The sequence below is a fragment of the Tachysurus fulvidraco genome, chromosome 7 (assembly GCF_022655615.1).
Source record: "Tachysurus fulvidraco isolate hzauxx_2018 chromosome 7, HZAU_PFXX_2.0, whole genome shotgun sequence".
NCBI lineage: Eukaryota > Metazoa > Chordata > Actinopteri > Siluriformes > Bagridae > Tachysurus > Tachysurus fulvidraco.
Genome location: NC_062524.1, coordinates 12,714,756 through 12,735,467, shown reverse-complemented (window position 1 = coordinate 12,735,467; position 20,712 = coordinate 12,714,756). Strand labels below are relative to the sequence as shown.

Sequence of the window (20,712 nt, the reverse complement as noted above, 5' to 3'; positions counted from 1 at the left end):
ACCTAAAGTCTTAACAACATAGTAAATAAACATTAATAACATTATTTAAAATAAGAGAAAGAACTGCACGCTGATGCTAAGATCTTTTAATCCTATTCACCCTGAGATAAGTTTGTGCTCTGACCCACTGAGTTTTAGAGAAACCTCCTAAATGAGAGCATCAACACATCACACAGTGTTATATTCATAGTATAAACATGTCAAAAACTTTGTCTCATCCACACAGATTTCTAATAGAACTTGTATAATATAAAAACAAGCAAACAAACAAACAAACAAATCCCATAAAAACAAAAACAAAACGAACGGATTGGCCTGTTCTCGTTGCCATGGTAACCGCCCAGCTTCACTCTCGGGTTCTGGAGCGGAAAACACCGAGTTTTCCCGAAGTCTTCCAGGAAGAGATAAACCTTCGTCCTGTAACTCTCCGATATTTGTTTAAAGATCCTTTACAGAGACGTATTTTTAAGTAAACATTTTTATATATTTGTTTTTAAAAAATATAATTAATTACACCCCGTTTTTATAAACTTTTACGAGGCACCGGAAGACTCATAGAAAGCGTCTTAGCCAATGAGAATAGATCTAGGAAGCGTGTGGTTGCAGTGACTGTGTTTTGACCAATAAGGAGGTGGTTTGAATATTTGAACACTGGCCGGCGGGGTTGTGCGTTCTGAGAGGGAAATTTGTCAGAAGGACAGATGAACGTTAGAGAAACAACTACAAGTGAATATTAACGTCTGCTGTGTATATTTGTTAGGAATAAACAAGGTATGTGTTGTAGATTTCTTTACACAGGTGTAACAGAGAGTTTAAACGTCTCAGTGACTGTGAATGTAAACATTAACAGCACATTTGTTGTTGTAGGTTAATAACTTCACCGCCATGTCACACAAACAGATCTATTACTCCGATAAATACGACGACGGAAACTTTGAGTACAGGTTGGTTATTTATTATACACGACTTGTGTGACTTTCACAAAGAGTCAGTTTTGTGTAGTGATTGGTTTTGTTTTGTTTCGTTTCTTAGACACGTCATGTTACCTAAAGACATAGCTAAACGTGTACCTAAAACACACCTGATGTCGGAGACGGAGTGGCGCAACCTGGGCGTGCAACAGAGCCCTGGATGGGTACATTACATGATCCATCAGCCAGGTGTGTAAATTACATGATCTATCAGTCAGATGTGTACATTACATGATCCATCAACCAGGTGTGTACATTACATGATCCATCAGCCAGGTGTGTACATTACAGCCAGGTGTGTACATTACATGATCCATCAGCCAGGTATGTACATTACATGATCCATCAGCCAGGTGTGTACATTACATGATCCATCAGCCAGGTGTGTACATTACATGATCCATCAGCCAAGTGTGTACATTACAGCCAGATGTGTACATTATATGATCCGTCAGCCAGGTGTGTACATTACAGCCAGGTGTGTACGTTATATGATCCATCAGCCAGGTGTGTACATTACATGATCTATCAGTCAGATGTGTACATTACATGATCATTCAGCCAGGTGTGTACATTACATGATCATTCAGCCAGGTGTGTACATTACATGATCCATCAGCCAGGTGTGTACATTACATGATCCATCAGCCAGGTGTGTACATTACAGCCAGGTGTGTACATTACATGATCCATCAGCCAGGTGTGTACATTACATGATCTGTCAGCCAGGTGTGTACATTACAGCCATGTGTGTACGTTATATGATCCGTCAGCCAGGTGTGTACATTACATTATCCATCAGCCAGGTGTATACATTACATGATCTGTCAGCCAGGTGTGTACATTACAGCCATGTGTGTACATTACATGATCCTAAAGCCAGGTGTGTACATTACATGATCCTAAAGCCAGGTGTGTACATTATATTATCTATCAGCCAGGTGTGTACATTACAGCCATGTGTGTACATTTCATGATCCGTCAGCCATGTGTGTACATTACATGATCCGTCAGCCATGTGTGTACATTACATGATCTGTCAGCCATGTGTGTACATTACATGATCCGTCAGCCAGGTGTGTACATTACATGATCCGTCAGCCAGGTGTGTACATTACAGCCATGTGTGTAAATTACATGATCCATCAGCCAGGTGTGTACATTACATGATCCGTCAACCAGGTGTGTACATTACAGCCAGGTGTGTACATTACAGCCAGGTGTTTTCATTAGATGATCCATCAGCCATGTGTGTACATTACATGATCCGTCAGCCAGGTGTGTACATTACATGATCTGTCAGCCAGGTGTGTACATTGCATGATCCATCAGCCAGGTCTGTACATTACAGCCAGGTGTGTACATTACATGATCCGTCAGCCAGGTGTGTACTTTACATGATCCATCAGTCAGGTGTGTACATTACAGCCCGGTGTGTACTTTACATGATCCATCAGCCAGGTGTGTACATTACATGATCTGTCAGACAGGTGTGTACATTACAGCCAGGTGTGTACATTACATGATCCATCAGCCAGGTGTGTACATTACATGATCCGTCAGCCAGGTGTGTACTTTACATGATCCATCAGTCAGGTGTGTACATTACATGATCTGTCAGCCAGGTGTGTACATTACAGCCAGGTGTGTACATTACCTGATCCGTCAGCCAGGTGTGTACATTACATGATCCGTCAGCCAGGTGTGTACATTATATGATCCGTCAGCCAGGTGTGTACATTATATGATCCATCAGCCAGGTGTGTACATTACATGATCCGTCAGCAAGGTGTGTACATTACCGCCAGGTGTGTACATTACATGATCCATTAGCCAGGTGTGCACATTACATGATCTGTCAGCCAGGTGTGTACATTACAGCCATGGGTGTACATTACATGATCCATCAGCCAGGTGTGTACATTATATGATCTGTCAGCCAGGAGTGTACATTACCGCCAGGTGTGTACATTACATGATCCATTAGCCAGGTGTGCACATTACATGATCTGTCAGCCAGGTGTGTACATTACAGCCATGGGTGTACATTACATGATCCATCAGCCAGGTGTGTACATTATATGATCTGTCAGCCAGGAGTGTACATTATATGATCCATCAGCCAGGTGTGTACATTACAGCCAGGTGTGTACATTACATGATCCATCAGCCAGGTGTGTACATTACATGATCAATCAGCCAGGTGTGTACATTATATGATCCATTAGCCAGGTGTGTACATTACATGATCCATTAGCCAGGTGTGTACATTACATCAGTGGTCCCCAACTTCCGGGGGAACAAATGGTACCGGGCCGCCCAAGAAACATTAAATTATTTCCATTTTATTTACTCTCGGGTTTGTGCGACTTTCCATGGACGAGAGGTTAATAACCGGGAACTGAGAGACGTCACCTAAAGCCGCACCAATACCGCACAGGTGCAAAATATGATATCGGGCCGGGTTTAGGTGACGTCTGGAGCTGAGCGGCTGCAAACGGCAGTGGTGTTGTAGCTTTGGTGGAGAGAAGGTGTGTATCGCTCTTCTCTCTGTTCACCGGTACTTGCTCATGTTTAACAGTGCTTGGTGTACGTGTAAATTGTGTTTGCTCAAATTTAACCCACGAATTAGCAAAAATGATTAAGAAACAGACGTCGTTACAAAGTTAGAAACTCTGCCGGTGTTCTGGATTAAAGTCATGGCGGAATACTCTGGGATTGCCACCACAGCACTTAAATCCCTATTGCCATTTCCGACATGCTATCTGTGTGAAGCGGGGTTTTCTGCAGTGACGGCAACCGAAACAAAACAACGGAATAAACTGGACATAAGCAACACACTTCGGGTGTCATTGTCTCCTATTACCCCAGATGGAACCGTCTCGTTGCAAAGAAACAAGCTCAGGGTTCTCATTGATTTAGCGTTGTAGTGAGTTAAAAAGGCATGTTTAAATACAATTAAATTAAAATTATTCATTTTAATTTAATTGTATAGCCGCCACCCCCCACCCCCAGCGGGCCGCGGTAAAATCAACAAACATTGACCGGTCCGCGGCGAAAAAAAGGTTGGGGACCACTGCATTACATGATCCGTCAGCCAGGTGTGTTCATTACAACCAGGTGTGTACATTACATGATCCATCAGCTAGGTGTGTTGGACATGGAGACGCTGACGTTTGTTTGTCTCCTTTTGACCTAAAAGCCTGCAGACAAGTATTATGAATAAATTACTATGTTCGCTCTGGAAGTCCCTGAATGACGTCATGTCCTAATTAGAAAATTTATTTATTCATATTACTTGTATATGAATAAGAATAATACTTATCTACTGCTTCAGCTCGCTCTGGAAGTCTAGAGCAGTCTAGAGCTTCACCTAATTTGCATATTCATTTATTTGCTCTGGAAGTCCCTGAACAAAGTCATGTCCTAATTAGATATTCAGCATTAGCATATTCATGTCCTATTAGCATACTTGTCTGCATATCAAACCAAAAACAATAGTCTATGAATAAGAAGTTTGGGTAGTGTGTATGAAGAATCTAGTTTTTTCATAACAGTTTATTTTGTGTGTAAAGAAATCATTGGTCATAATATTTAGAATATTATACTTTCCATTATGAACACTGAGGAGATAAGAAATAAGGCATAAAGGAAATTATTACTGATGGAGTAAAACTGCTTATTAGTTGTAAAGTGTGAGAGTGATGGATACGTGTGATTGGTGATTAATGGCTGATGTAGTTGGTTATCAGGAGCAATGGACAACAGATATAATAGAAATGTTAATTGATTGAATAACTTTCTTTGATTAATTGAAAGATATCTTGAAGAAATAGTTTACAAACAAAGAAGCAATACGTGAACCAATGATGGTGAAACAAGGGCATTATCAGTGAACAGTCATCGAATACAATGGGACGAAGATCCCTCGAGATTTCTTCAGGTTTTTTGTGTGTGATGAGTGATGTATGTTTTAGTTTTGGGTCAGTGATATAGATTTAACATGTAAGTGCCTGTATGTTACTGTAAATGTACATATACAGTATACAGGAGACAAACCTGAGTTGGAAATTTCTTCTTAGGTTTTTCAGAAGTAAAACAGAGGTTGAAAACTTAAAGTACTAGTACTAAAGTACTACTAAAGTAATAGTATTAAATTAAGTTGGACTGGTTCTGTTCAGTTAAGATTTTTTAACTTAAAAAAAATATAGTTTAGACTATAGTCACCGACTACAGTGATATTGTGAACTAACTGTGACCCTCAATGCTAGTGAAGCTCAGAGGACATCTCCTAGGGGGGAAGTTGTGGCCTAATGGTTAGAGTGTCTGACTCTTAACCCTAAGGTTGTGGGTTTGAGTCTCGGGCTGGCCATGACTGAGGTGCCCTTGAGCAAGGCACCGAACACATCCACCCTCCCACCCGCTCCCTGGGCGCCACAGCATAAATGGCTGCCCACTACTCCGGGTGTGTGTTCATGGTGTGTGTTCACTGCTCTGTGTGTGTGCACTTTGGATGGTTTAAATGCAGAGAGCGAATTCTGAGTATGGGTAACCATACTTAGCCGTATGTCACGTCACTTAATTGTCATAAATTCACCAAAGACATATTGCATCAGAAATTCTCATTGTTTTCTCATGTATTGAAATTGGATGGTTAACAGACATTAGTCAAAACATTTTGTTCATTTGTGTCCTTTACATAGCCATGTGATACTAGCATGAGTCTTGCTAAAATCTGTACATTCTTTCCCTTGTGTTCCTTCTGCCAGAACCTCACATCCTGCTCTTCCGCCGCCCTCTGCCCACGACCAAAGCCAAGTGATGGAAAGAATTTGAGGAAAAAGACTCAAAACACACTGCAGAAGATGGAAGACAATGTGCCATAGAAATTTGGTGTAGGTTCCTTTTGATTTTAAGAGGAATGTGTTCTGATTATAAGAGTTTTCCAAAATGTTCTTACTGTTCCACACGTCTTTGCATACGAAGAAAATTCAGACTGTTCTATTTTTCACTGCATAATTCTGGTAAGAGAGAAAGTGTCTTTAGAAAATGCGAGCTGAGGAAGGAGCAGTCAAAGTGTGCTCTACATTTAAACAGTGATTTAATCTTATTTTTCTTTGCATCATTACAAAACACTTTGCATGTTGTACTGTGAATGTTGTACTTATTATTTATGATTTTATTTTAATATCTACTTTAAAAATAAAACTTTCTGAAGAATATCTTGTGTAGTTATGATTAGATTCCGTAGCATCTCCAAGAAAAGAAAATTACCTTGAATTGATGTTAGTTTATTTTATACCAGTCAGGAAACATGTTATGTTAATGTTTTATTGGACAAATACTATATACCTGTATACAGTCACTATAATTAACTGGCTTGCACAAATATTAATAACATTACGTTTTTAACTGACTCGATGTCCCATGGATCAAGCATCATAAATGAAAGAAAAATTAACAAATTGCTTTAAACAAATGCTTTTATTAGCAGAACTGGAAAATTATATTCCCTGTGTCTGGTAGAAAAGTTCACTGGATTTATTCTTCCTTGCTCACATCATGATCTGTAAAAATATACTATACATTAACCCTGGAATTAACCCTGGAATTAAGATCCTTTGACAGAGGAAACCTTGTTGATGAGGCTACAATGGGCACAGATTCACCAAAACTAGGAGGTTAAAGACTAGAAACAGACCAGGTGAATTATTTTTCTGTTCCTAGCTGATAGGATTTGAAACTGTTCTGGTCTTCAGTCTTCACTTTGGGTGTTGAGTGAATATTTAAGTTACTATAGACTTCCTGGCAGTGCAAAAATATCTAGCCATTTACATTTGATCTCATTCAACAAGAAGCTGTTTCCACCCTCAGAACCGATCAGATCTTCTCCCTTTTCTTTGTTTTTTGTGCCATCCTGTGGAAACGAGCTGCTTCTGTGTGAAAATCCCTGGAGATCAGCAGTTTCTGAAATACTCAAACCAGCCCATTTGCTGACACGTTTTCCTAATAAAATGGGATTATAATATAAAACATATTATAATGAATGCTAAACATATGATAAATATAAACTTATCAGCGGATCGTCTCTATGCTGTTTAACTATGACGTTCAAACCAAACGAATTGACGTCACCGGATCTGTGACGTCACAAACTTACAAAGGTGGGTTCCAGCGTCCGAATGTTTTTACTCATAACAGAAAGAAGCGGCTGTTTCGGAGAAGGCAGGAGAGCTTTTGTGCAGAATGGCTTTACTGGGGAAGCTGAAAAGCAGTGAGTTTCGCTGTGAGAGAATGGAGAAAAGGGCTAAAAGGAACGGCCTGTGTCACACCGTCCGGAAACTTAACGGAGACCTGTACACCGGGGAGTGGAAGGATGACCTGAGACACGGCAGAGGAACTCAGGTGTGGAAGAAAGCCAAAGCCATGTACGAGGGAGAGTGGGCGCAGGACGCGCGCCACGGACACGGCACGCTGTACAAACTGCAGCCCTCAGGAGAATATTTAATCGTGTACACAGGATCCTGGGTGAACGGGAAAAGGGACGGCTTCGGAAAGTGTTTCTACAGCTCGTCCGCGCAGTATGAGGGAGAATGGGTACAGAACATAAGGAGCGGATGGGGATGGATGCAGCTGGAAAACGGAGACGTGTATGAAGGAGAGTGGCTCAGGGACAAACCCCACGGACACGGAACACTGCTGCTCATCAACGGAAACAGGTATGAGGGGGGCATAAAGGACGGGAAGAAGCATGGACACGGACGCTTCTTCTATAAGGACAGGTGTCAGGTGTACGAGGGATTCTGGGTACAAGATGCGCCCAGGTGTGGGATGGTGCGCGAGGACACCAAGAAACCACACACACTAAGCAGCAGCACTTTCCCACAGGTGATGCTGAAGGATGCTCAAGCTGTGCTGCAGGAGGGACTCGACCGATTCTACTCCAAAACAAAACAACTCTGAGCCTAACAGACACCTACTGAGAGAGAGAAACAATCACGTGACTAATGTTGTTCCTGCCTGTTGTCATGGTTACGGAAGCCGGATTTTGTATTAGGTTTGGAGAACAGGACTGGATCTGTTTACATTATCAACACGTTTTACTCAATAAAATTATTATTATTTTTTAAATATATCTTTGTCTTATTTATAAGTTCAAAGTTAAACAAAGTGCAAAATGTAAAGCTGCACTAGACGTATATTAAAAACAAAAACAAAAGTGTCTGAATAATTCGTCTAATACACAGTAAAACTCCTAACAGCCGAGTTTTGGTTTGTATTTCTCATTAATGGTACGTTAATAAGTTCTTTTTATTATATATTTATTTATTTTTCTCTTCTTCTGTGTCCATACTTCTGCAAAGCTGCTTTGAGACAATGGGAAATTGTTACATGCGCTATACAAATAAATTTAATTGAATTGAATAAGAGCTCCTTGTTAGTACGTAGTATAATTAAGACAAGTGCAGGTGGATGGAGCAGGAGTTACTGAGAACGCACTCTCAGGCTTTATTTCCAGGATGAAAACTTGTTTGTTTAATGTTTTGCTAGAAGTTTTTCTAGATATGTTTATGTGAGTTGAGTGTTAAGAGAACTTACCATTTTGGACTCTTCTTAAGAGTACGTTAGCTAGCATTAAGCTACATGGAAATAAAGTTATGTGCAACGTGATGGCTAGCATTCACTAAATCAAAACAACACAACCTTACAAGGTGAACTAACAGTCCCAAGCTTGACAATTAATCATGTAAGGAAATTATAGATATCATAAGTGGGTGGGTGTGTGTGCGCGCGCGCGCATCAATTTGACCTTACTAACATGTCCTCGCTTCAAGTCCTCCAAAGTCCTACTTCCGGGATTGTCACGTGCTCAGTGAATAATACAGCCGAGCTTCCGCTGTGTACTTCCTTTCCGGCAGCGGCTTTATCTTCGCCAACATGCCAGTGAGTATTTGTACCTGATCACATCAGAATATCTGTTATTTTCGCCTTTATTAGGCCCCTAATGACAAACCTGCTCCCCGGAAGACGGAATCAGACACATACCGGTGTTATCACGTTGTGTTTGACCTCCTTCTGTGTTAAAAACACGTGTGTGTCAGTGGTTTGAGCGCGTGCAGAAACGCTGCTGCTGACAAGATGGCGGCGCGCATGGGACAAAACATGGAGGGCGTCTTCGGGCGGTTTGTGTTGTGTGACGCAGGTTTACTCTGACACACAGCTGTAGTCATATTAACTAATGCACTGTTTCAGGATGCTGGTGTATTTGAGTCATGATTTCTGTAGAGACTGTAGACTAATCTGTGGCCAATATAATACATTGTCATGACAATGTGGGCTTTGTGCTGCTGATCCTTTACACGGTTAGATATTTACTACATGTATAATGTGATAATTAAACTCGGTCATCCACAGCTCGCTAAAGACTTGTTGCACCCCACCCCTGAGGAGGAGAGAAGGAGGCACAAGAAGAAGCGTCTCGTACAGAGCCCTAATTCCTACTTCATGGATGTCAAGTGTCCAGGTACATCATCACTGGTCTGACTTGTCACTATATACTCTAGCGTTTTATTTGAAGTTTTTGGAGAGCTGTCACTAAGCACAAAGTATGTAGAGAGACTACAAGTCGAGATACACGTTTATGACAGTGGACCTCTGTTGTGACATGATTTTGTTTGTATTGCAGGATGCTATAAGATCACCACAGTCTTCAGCCATGCTCAGACTGTAGTGCTGTGTGTTGGCTGCTCCACTGTGCTGTGTCAACCCACTGGAGGCAAAGCACGTCTCACAGAAGGTATGTTTTGTGCCTCAGATAAAGTAATTATTTTGGCATCTCTTACAATCGACATACTTCACTGAACAGCCCCGGTGCTCAGCAGATTCTGTTAATAGAGAACATGTGGATGATATCAGTAAGAAGAAATAAAAATGTTTGCATTTCTCAGCAAACCATGCACTGGAATATCTGCACTGGGAGACAAAATTGTGGATTTTATCTAATTTAATTACTGGTGTGACATTTGAATACCTCGAATGGTCATCTGGTTAGTAGTAGGGATGCACCGATCCGATATTTTGGTCCGATGGTCATGGGGGTCGGAACCATTATATGTGGGTGGGACAGGACTCACCCACTTTTTAAGACCAATAATATTGGACCCACCCACTTTTACCGTCTTTATTCAGCACGTCTTTTTTTTTTTTTTTACTTTTCAGAGCGCCGCCGGTCGAATCCATTCTGCTTGAGGAATACCCTAATAAATTAAACTCTGTTCTGTGTTTTACCTACAGCATTGACCACACTCCTGCTTCCTGAACTCTTATGTGTGTGGGATAGGACACACCCACTTTTTATTAGCTTCCGACGCCCATGCCGTGCTAGTTGATTAATGAATAGAAAACAGACTATTGCTTGAACTTATAAGAAAAATACACTTATAATAAATTGCATTAATGAAAATAAATACAACAAATTTTATAGGAAATATGTTACAGAACTGCCTGCAAAAGACAGGCAAGTTTAGCAGGCACCCTTTCCATTTACCTCAGCGCGTTAAACAAGTCGCTCATTTGGAAGTATTTGATGCTTGATTCAGCAGAGAGTAGCACTGCAAATTGTATTGTCTGTAAAGCCAAAGTTTCAAGAGATGGATGTAGTATTTCGAATTACAATATGACAAATTTAATCAAGCATCTTCAGAAGCATCATGCAAAAGAACACATGGAGTTCGCGCAAGTTAAGCGGAAAAAGGATGATCCATCAAAGCAGAGGACCCTGACGGATGCTATTCAGAGTCAAAAACAAATGGCACAAGAGAGCGCAAAAGCTGTAAAAATAACAGAAAAGCTCTTGGAATTCATTGTTCTTGATCTGCTCCTCTCCGTGGAAAACATCTGGAACCACGATATAGTTTGCCATCTAGAAAGTGCATTTCTGAGACTGCTTTGCCTGAGCTGTATTCCAAAGTTTCCTCTTACATTGCGGACAAATTAAGACGTGCAGTCCTCGAGCTTCACTACAGATATTTGGAGCTCCAACGTGTGCCCCATGTCTCTTAAGTTTAACTGCACATTGGATGGATGTGAGTTATGATTTGCAAAGTGCTATGCTACAAGTTAAGGAATTACGAGGGTGACAAACCAGCAGCGTGATTTCAGCATCCATCAAAGAAATGTTAGATGGGTGGAAAATCCCTATTTTTATGAGTGCAATGTTTACTGTTTAATACATTTTTGCATTGCGTTTCAAGCGTTCTAAATTAAGATTCACTTCAAAATATTGCCTTTTCTTCAGAAAATAATTTAATAATTGCAGTATATATGGTTTAGACCATATGTCATACCACTAACTGTTAGAGTGCTGTTTGCTACTGCATTAATACCTTATTTTAAGGTTTCTTGTGTTTTTATTTTTCATCCAGTAATGTGGGCATTTTTGTATTTCTTTACCAGAAACAACTAAATCTTAATAACAAAGCGAGTTGTATACATTCTTTAATTGGATCGATATCGGTCGATACTGGCAAACTCTGGAATTGGAAAAGAAAGTGGTATCGGTGCATCCCTAGTTAGAAGCTTAATAACTTGGTGACGGATTAAAAATGAAGGACTCAAGGTCAGCGTATGGTTCTTTTCTGGCTTCTGAGCAATAAAAAAAGCTTTTGATCCGTTATCCAGAGATCTCGAGTTCAAACTCTGATGATGCCACAGCTATCCAACACTTGGAGTAAACACTGACAATCACTGGTGTCTGTGAGCTCATGGATGTGGGCGGAGGCCAGTTTTCTCGAGTGTTCTGCTGTCTCCTTAATGTTGAATGAGCAGATCGATCATCAAACTGGTTCTACTAGAGTGAAATGTTTGCTGGATATTTCAGTGTTTTTTGTTTTTGTAAGCAAATTTGTTAGTTTATAGATCTCCACAGTGAGACAGCATCAGGGGACTGGAACATGCTGCTTCCAGGCACTAGTGCTAAAAAAAAAATCTGGTGTTTATTAAACAGTATTTGAATGGACTTCTCTGTTTGATCCTCAGGTTGTTCCTTCAGGAGGAAGCAGCATTAAGCTACACTAGAAGCTCCACTATGGAGGAGGGGGGGGGGGGTTGGACTTGCCCTTCATGGACCTCTTGACGTCGATTGCTGATCTTTTCATCTGGAGTGAAAGGAACAGAAGCAAACACTTCCACCATCAGTCGCTTGCAAACTTGTAAAGAAGGCTCTCCAACCCAGTCTCTCTCTTTCAATAAAATGGTTTGGCTAAAACGGCACTCAGATGTGTGCTCTCTCAAAAAACATGAAGCAAAGAAGAGAATCTGCTGACTTCTGTCATTAAACATTCATCATCTCTGAGCACAGTATTATTATTACTATTATCATTATCATTCTTATATTTCATGTTCCACTTCCAAGGTTCTACAGCTAGGTTTCCTAAAGCTCATGGGGGTTAAAATGAAACCTCTGTAGATTGAACATATAGTGCTTTCATAAACTAAACATTCATGTCATAGGGATTGGTTTGAGTATTGGGCTCATTCAGCACAATTTTATACATTTTTTACATATTTTTTTAATTATTCCTCAAACATTAAGCATTATAATTAAGCATTAAGTAAGCATGTGTTCTTTAGCACACAAGGACTCGGGTTCTCTGACCTGGCCACTGGATAAAGTGTTTATTGAACATGTTAAGAAATAATTTTGACATGTTAATAATTTGTATCTGCACGATTGCTTTGTGCTGCTGCCACATGATTGGCTGATTGGGCAGGTTGTTCCTGTTAAAGTGGCCAGTGAGTGTATATACTGTTATTATATAGTATATATTAGCAGTTATCAGTAACTGATCATAAAATTATGAGAGTATGATGGATAAATAACTTTGGTCTTGTTCATATTCCTGATCAGACTCATCAACACATGATCAGTAATGTTTTTGTGTAATCAGTGTCACACTGGGCAAATCACACAGTCACAAAACATACATTAAAAAGTATATTTTGTACCTTAAGATGGTTCTTTGTTGAAAAATACCTTAATTACTTGCAAACTTTCAGTGTACAATCTGATCCATGTACATTAACACCGGATATTACGGATAAAATATACAAAAAACAAGTTAAAACACAATACAAGAGTGAATATCATACAAGGGGTTGAAAAACTGCCCAAAATGTCTCTTCCGCCCTCTAGCGGCTGGCTGCAGTGCAGCTATTACACATTTCATTTTAAACTAAATCACGAAATACGGAAATATTTTTATGCCTTTTTCACAAGTTCATTTGATTCAATTCAATTCAAGTTTCAATTCAAGTTTATTTGTATAGCGCTTTTTACAATAGACATTGTCTCAAAGCAGCTTTACAGAACATAAACATAAAGCAGGAGGTAGACATAATTAATGATAAAGGAAATAACGAATAATAAAAGAAATAAGAATTAACAGAATAAAAATTCTAGATTATTATTAGATGTATATAGTTCACAGTGTGTATGTATTTATTCCCCTATGAGCAAGTCTGAGATGACTCAGGCAGCAGTGGCAAGGAAAAACTCCCTTAAATTGGTAAAGGAAGAAACCTTGAGAGGAACCGGACTCAAGGGGGAACCCATCCTCATATGGGTGACACTGGGGGTGTGATTGTAATATACAGTCAAACAAATGGTGTATTGGTGTGAGGTTTAAGGACTTCTGATCTTCTGAGTACCACAGAGTCTAACTGGAGATGTCTCAGGATTCTTAGAGTCGGCCTCGGCTCAGTGGATGTCCAAAGGCTTCGTCCCACAGAGGACGATGGGAGCTGGTACAGTGTCTGGATGCCTCGGGATGGGTACAAAGAGAAAAGCAGTGGAAAGGGATTAACATATCTGCCGTTCATAAAAATGTGCTGGTCTGATGTACTGGTGCATGATATTATGGGATGTATTATGTGTACGCCTGACTGAAGAGATGAGTTTTTAATCTACATTTAAACTGGGAAAGTGTGTCTGAGCCCCGAACACTATCAGGAAGACTATTCCAAAGTTTGGGAGCTAAATAAGAAAATGCTCTACCACCTTTAGTAGACTTAGATATTCTGGGAACTACCAAAAGCCCTGAGTTTTGTGATCTCAGAGAGCGTGAAGGATTGTAACGTGTTAGCAGACTAGTTAGATACATGGGAGCTAAACCATTAAGAGCCTTGTACGTAAGTAGCAGCAGTTTGTAGTCAATTCTATACCTAACAGGTAGCCAGTGTAGAGATGATAAAATTGGGGTTATATGGTCATACTTTCTTGTCCTAGTGAGAACTCTGGCAGCTGCATTTTGGACTAACTGTAACCTATTTATTAAAGATGCAGGACAACCACCTAGTAATGCATTACAATAGTCCAGTCTAGAGGTCATGAACGCATGAACTAGCTTCTCAGCATCAGATACAGACAGGATGTTTCTCAGCTTGGCAATGTGATGTTGGCATCTCAAACAATTTCCTTACAATGTATTTCATAGGACTGGTGTAATGATAAATAAATGGTCTCCATGACAACACACACTCACACAGACACTTACTCAAGCGCACACACACACTCACTCTTACTAACTCAAGCACACACACACACACAAACACATTTATGGCATTTAGCAGACACCCTTATCCAGAGTCACTTGCAACAGAGGGTTTTGTGTGTGTGTGTGTGTGTGTGTGGGTGTGTGTGTGTGTGTGTGTGTGTGTGTGTGTGTGATTGTGCCCTGTGATAGACTGCCATGCTGTCCAGGGTGAACACTGCCTTGTACCCGAGACTCCTGGGATTGACTTGTGTTTCCCCCATACCCAGTAGGATAAGCGGTGTAGAGGATGGATATATGGACAGATGGATGTTTTACATGTTATGTAATAGCACTTCTCATATGCACGCAACATGCACTTTTGGACTTGCTCTTTGATCTGTCTCCAGTTTTTACCAATTGAGCAAACTGACCAAAAGGCTGCACATGTGGAGTGAATGTCACCATCTTGTCCTCTCGTCTGTTGTGTGATGCTTAGTGCTGTCTGTCTGGTACCACAGAATCATGGACTGGGAGCTGTTGGGTTGATGACTCACATTATATACAGTAATAAGTAGCTTCTCCTATTCTACAGAAGATTATAAAGAGGATTATGCAGGTGCAGCTGTTCGGCTTTTGCCCTTAAATGTCTATATATTATCCTGGATATTATTTGTCCATCTGCTTGCATAAATCTGTTAGAAGAGCAATAGCTTAGTTGTTTTGCCATTTAAGTTTTTTTCTTGTTTAGCAGTGTGGATTCTGTGATTAGCTTGTCTCAGTAAGTATAGTTCATGCTATTGAAGTCTTATAAAATTGAAAAAATTTCAAAATGTTGGGTTGCAATCAGACGGAGCTCATCACTATAGATTTTGTTATTGCAGGATTAATATGGTTTCTGTTGTACACACTCTGTAATCCCTCATTCCCTCCATCCATCAATATGTCTCTGACTCACTGTCTGCACTGCACTTCTGTTTCATGAAAAATATATTTGATTTAATTCTGCTTACTTGTTATATATATATATATCGTAGCAATCAAAGCACACTAGTCTAATTTGGAAGCCCTGAGAGTTCTGAGTTGTGCCTTTATTGGTGGTTTCATTTTTGAACATTCATTTATCTTTTTCAGGTTTTCTGGGTGAAACTTGGAAGAGACAATCAGTGGGGTTGTGGGGGGTCTGTCAATAGACTGAACACATTTAGTCATCATTAATTTATTCATTCATTCATTTAGTGGAAGAGTTGCTGACGTAATAATCTCAGGGGTCTAAACCCCTCATCCCTTCCCACCCTAACAACACCCCTGGTGTCGAAGTTGCACCATGATTACAGAACATCCAGTAAAGTAAGTGAATTGGTGGAACTTCGGCTCTTAAATCTGACTAATAGTAACATAAAAAAAAAAACTTACCAAGAAATTTTAACAACAAACAAACAACAACTTTATCTTTCTCTTTAACTAGATGCTTCAGTTCTCCAGATGCTACAGCAAATCTGTCAGACTTTAGTCCTGAACAGAAAAACACATCAGCGTTTAGCTTTCTGCCTCATTTAACACACCAAATAATGAAGAAAGCTCCATGGTCTGAATATGTTGAGTTAGAAAAGCACAAAAACACAAATCTCTGCAGAGCCGTGGCCTTCTGGGATATAACTAATTTGTTATTTATGTACAGGGGCATCTCAATAAAGTAGAATGTTGTGGAAAAGTTCATTGGTGACTCAGGAAACCTTTGCAGGTGTTTTGAGTTGAGTAGCTGTTTGACATGTCACCATATTCTCGAAAGTAAATTAGTGGGTTTTTGTTAAATGTGAACCAAAATCATCACAATTAAAAGAACCAAAGACTTAAACTACTTCAGTCTGTGTGTACTGAATTTATGTAATACAAAAGTTTCACTATTTGAGTTGAATTACTGAAATTTGTAGCTCTACAACTTTCTTATTTCATAAAATCATGTTATTGCCTAAAGGATTATTGGTTTATTTTAGGGATGTACCATACCACTTTTTCTCTTCCGATCCCGATACCAGCGTTTGCAGGTATCGGCCGAAACCGATCCGATTGTTCTTTTCTACCTTTAAAACTAAAGAATGTATACTCACTCATTCACTCACTCATTTTCTACAACTCGTTTAATTACTATGATTTATTTGTTTCTGGCAAAGAAATACAAAAATGTCCACATTACTGGATGAAAAATTAAAACACAAGAAACCTTAAAAAACTTATTAATGCAGTAGTAAACAGTACTTTTAACAGTTAGTGGTATAACGATCTAAACCATATATACTGCAATTATCAAATTAAATTATTTTCTGAAGAAAAGGCAATATTTTAAAGTGAATCTTAAATTATAACTCTTGAAACACAATGGAAAACGTATTAAACAGTAAACCTTCCACCCAAATGAGCGACATGTTTAACGCGCTGAGGTAAATGGAAAGGGTGCCTGCTAAACTTGCCTGTCTGTCTCAAGCGGTTGTGCAACATATTTCTTATAAAATGTATTATATTTATTTTGATTAATGTAATTTAATATATAAGTGTATTTTTCTTATAAGTTCAAGCAATAGTTAGTTAATTGACATTATTCAACCACCACGGGCATGGGCGTCGGAAGTAAATAAAAAAGTGGGCGTGTCCTGTCCCACACACATATAATGATCCCGACGCCCATGGATTTTAAGAAGCAGGAGCGTTGTCAGTGCTGTAGGTAAAACGCGGAATGGAGTTTAATTTATTAGGGCATTCCTCATGACCACGTGCGATTCCCATGACCACTGGTATCGGATTTGGATTGGTCACGCACCACCGATACCCGATCCACTCAAAATGCTTGGATCGGCGCCGATACCGATCCAAAATATCGTCTCGGTACATCCCTAATTCTGATGAGTGGACTGCAGAAAATCCCAGAAAAATAAAGTGTTTATTGTGAAAATGACAGCTACAACATTTGAAATGATTTGAATATTGAACACATTTTAGCTTTGAAAACAAGACAGATCTAAAAAAAAAAAAAAAAGGTGAATGAGCATTTGTGTTGTATTTATTGTGTGTTATTTTGTAAAGACATGTGTAATCCTGTAAATGTGAAAGAATAGCTTTTTCACTAGCTTTTTCTTTCTTTTTTCTTCTTTTAATTATTTCTTCCTCTTTTTAAACCCTAAGCAGCTTTTCCTACCACATTCTTAGGTCACATTCTGCCATAGGCAAATTTTTGAGACCGTGAGAAAGAACAAAAAAAAGTCCTCATTTTGTGTGGAAATCTCTCTGTTGGTTCTGTAGAAGTAAAGTGATGAGCGTTACTGACTCACAGCTTCATGGTCTTGTGTTTGATCCTGAGCTCAGGTCACTGTCTCTGTGGGTCTTTGTTTTATGTAGCACCAGGGTCCTGGTCCTGGAGAAACGTTGTTTTATTTCACTGTGTACTGCGTCAGCTATATATGGTTGACATGACAATAAAAGCTTCTTGACTTGAGTTGACTTACACCATGTTCTTCCATGTTTCCTCCCACTGTCCTAAAACATAGGTGGGTGGATTGGGTAAAATGTCCCTAGGTATGTGTGTGGGATGAATGGTGTGTGTGTGTGTGTGTGTGTGTGTGTGTGTATGATTGTGTGTATGATTATGTGTGAGTATGTATCATAACCAGTATCATACACACACAATCATAAACATTCACACATACTCACACATAATCACACACACAATCATACACACACACAATCAATTATATACACACATACACACAAACAATCATACACACATATATGTGTGTATATATATATATATATATATATATATATATATATATATATATATATATATATATATATATATATATATATATAATTGATTGTGTGTGTATGATTGTGTGTATGTGTGAATGTTTATGATTGTGTGTGTTTGTATGATTGTGTGTGTGAATGTTTATGATTGTGTGAGTGTATGTATGTGTGAATGTTTATGATTGTGTGTGTGTGAGAATGTTTCTCATGTAATGTTTTTATGTTGTTATTTCACAGTGATGATGGAAAAAGTTCTGATTTATCTCATTTAAATTTTCCATAAAAACATCATTAACAGAGGTGTGTAAAGTTTCCACAGTATGTCAATCCACATACAGTGTAAACTCTTTATAAATGTGATGTGCTTACAATGATAAGTTACAACTTACTGTCTGTTTTATAAAACTGAATTTCAATCAATAAACATTGACAACATTATGCATTAATTTGGAATGGAAACGTATGGTGGGGGCTAATGTATCACTTAGTTTTAATAGTCACCACACATAGAGTGCAACATCTGATAGCTCTTTTACTTAAGTAACACTTGGCCATTGGCCTTTTATGGCTAATGCTTTTTGTTCCTTCAGCCTTGGCACAAATCTCTCTCTGACAAAACAGATTCAGGGATTTAATTAATTGCAACCGGAAAATCTGAAGAAAACAAAAGTAAACATCACCAACACACATTTCAGAGAGGAGTTCAATACATTCTGCTCTTACTGGAATTATTAGGTTTCACACAGACAAAGCAAAGCATTGCAAATATAAATATATATAAACCTGGCAGAATGTGTGAGATTTTCTATTTTTAAAAAATGAGTCATTATTAAGAATACACTGCTTTAATTTAGTAATAATACTCATATTAGGTATCATCACAGAAACAGCTTCCTCATGACATCTCAGGGAGTTTTCCTCTTTTGCTCATTAGGGGATAAATATCAATTGAATCTAAAACTTTATTCAGATAAATTTATTCAGTAATTTTTATTCTGACTTTTCTCTAAAGCTGATTTGAGACAATGTCCATTGTTAAAAGCACAAAACAAATTAAAATTCAATTAAATTGAAATGTACAGGTATTATATTCATTCATAATACTAACTGATGATATTACTAAATAATACACTTGACCCATCAAAGGTTCCCTTTATTCTTAATATTGTGTCTTGCAGCCTGTTGTGATAGTTGTCTTGGATCAGTATATTGTGTAGTTTCCTTGCAGGTCCTACATGTGTGAATTCTCTCCATAGTGCCTCAGTGTTGTGGAGGTCCAGGGTTTAAGGTCTAGTCCAGAACCAGTCGTCCAACTAAATTTCACACAGTGCTCTAAAACTAATGATAAAGGAAACAAGGTCACTCTAAAAAAGTTTTGAAAAAAAAAGAATTGAAGGACATCCTGAAAGCAGCGGGAACAAAAGATACACAGAGGACATTAACTCTCTGTTCCCACACCTCACACAAAACTGCTTTGCTTAAAAAGCAAAGAGTTTAATCTAAGATACAGCAATATTCTCTGGTCTGATGAGACAATGTTAGATTCTCAACAATACTTTAGCCTTTTGTTTGAGTAAGAAATGTTGTGTGTGTAATTTCAAGAACACCAAGACCTCCAAGGTCACAAAGATCACCAAGAACACCAAGAATGGTGTATGTAGTGTCTGATGTGGTAGCTCAGTGGTTAAGGTGTTGGGCTACTGAAAAGGTCCACTAAGCTGCCATTGCTCGGCCCCTGAGCAAGGCCCTTAACTCTCGGTTGCTCAGTTGTAAGTCACTCTGGATAAGGTTGTCTGCTAAATGCCATAAATGGTATGTAGTGTATTGTATGTAGTGTATGTAGGATGTATCCAAAATGTATCCAATTTTAGAGATTTAAGCACTTATGTACATCACTCTGGATAAGGGTGTCTGCCAAATGCTGTAAATGTATGTAGTGTAAGAAAGGCTCACTTTATACACATTATATATTTTTTTTCTCAGCAGTGGTTTTAAAGTTAAGGACTGGATATCCATTTTAAAATTAAAAAAATACATGACTCATGCTAAAACTCCACTTGTTTTATTTCTCAGCTCATATATATTATCAGTCTGTTTGGCTGAGTTCCACATTTAAATACATTTCCTTGAATATTGAGGCTATTTTTCTAATTAGTGTTGTCCACCTTACTCTTTTATAATTTGTCTCTATTCATTTGATACTGAACACACACACACACACACACACACACACACACACACACACACACACACACACACACACACATACACATACACACACACACACACACACACACACACACACACACACACACACACACACACACACACACAAACACACACACACACACACAGAGAAAATACATCTGCACCAGAAACCGTACTCTCCTTGTGGAGGTTTCAGAAAGGCA

General features: G+C 38.9%; 3 protein-coding genes across 3 annotated transcripts; all 3 read left to right on the top strand.

Annotated features, from left to right (window-relative positions):
* The first annotated feature begins 512 nt into the window (after positions 1-512).
* On the top strand, positions 513-6,193 carry cks1b (CDC28 protein kinase regulatory subunit 1B). The gene is made up of 4 exons (XM_027143780.2): positions 513-771; positions 868-944; positions 1,033-1,160; positions 5,741-6,193. The coding sequence occupies exons 2-4, from the start codon at positions 886-888 to the stop codon at positions 5,791-5,793; spliced, it is 240 nt and encodes a 79-aa protein (XP_026999581.1). The 5' UTR covers positions 513-771; positions 868-885; the 3' UTR covers positions 5,794-6,193.
* Positions 6,194-7,137: 944 nt separating this feature from the next.
* Positions 7,138-8,102, top strand: LOC113641345 (MORN repeat-containing protein 3-like). Its single transcript, XM_027144025.2, has one exon. The coding sequence runs from the start codon at positions 7,218-7,220 to the stop codon at positions 7,932-7,934; it is 717 nt and encodes a 238-aa protein (XP_026999826.1). The 5' UTR covers positions 7,138-7,217; the 3' UTR covers positions 7,935-8,102.
* Positions 8,103-8,795: 693 nt separating this feature from the next.
* On the top strand, positions 8,796-12,324 carry rps27.1 (ribosomal protein S27). Its single transcript, XM_027144026.2, has 4 exons — positions 8,796-8,915; positions 9,387-9,495; positions 9,658-9,768; positions 12,009-12,324. Exons 1-4 carry the CDS (start codon positions 8,910-8,912, stop codon positions 12,035-12,037), a joined length of 255 nt encoding a protein of 84 aa, XP_026999827.1. The 5' UTR covers positions 8,796-8,909; the 3' UTR covers positions 12,038-12,324.
* The last annotated feature ends 8,388 nt before the right edge of the window (positions 12,325-20,712 follow it).

What these genes read in the sequence shown, in the direction of transcription:
- cks1b (XM_027143780.2), top strand. Translation starts at nt 886, where the DNA reads ATGTCACACAAACAGATCTATTACTCCGATAAATACGACGACGGAAAC. An exon ending in GACGGAAACTTTGAGTACAG is followed by an intron (nt 945 to 1,032) that starts GTTGGTTATTTA and finishes TTCGTTTCTTAG; the next exon opens with ACACGTCATGTTACCTAAAG. An exon ending in TTACATGATCCATCAGCCAG is followed by an intron (nt 1,161 to 5,740) that starts GTGTGTAAATTA and finishes TCCTTCTGCCAG; the next exon opens with AACCTCACATCCTGCTCTTC.
- LOC113641345 (XM_027144025.2), top strand. Translation starts at nt 7,218, where the DNA reads ATGGCTTTACTGGGGAAGCTGAAAAGCAGTGAGTTTCGCTGTGAGAGA.
- rps27.1 (XM_027144026.2), top strand. An exon ending in CATGGATGTCAAGTGTCCAG is followed by an intron (nt 9,496 to 9,657) that starts GTACATCATCAC and finishes TTTGTATTGCAG; the next exon opens with GATGCTATAAGATCACCACA. An exon ending in CAAAGCACGTCTCACAGAAG is followed by an intron (nt 9,769 to 12,008) that starts GTATGTTTTGTG and finishes TTTGATCCTCAG; the next exon opens with GTTGTTCCTTCAGGAGGAAG.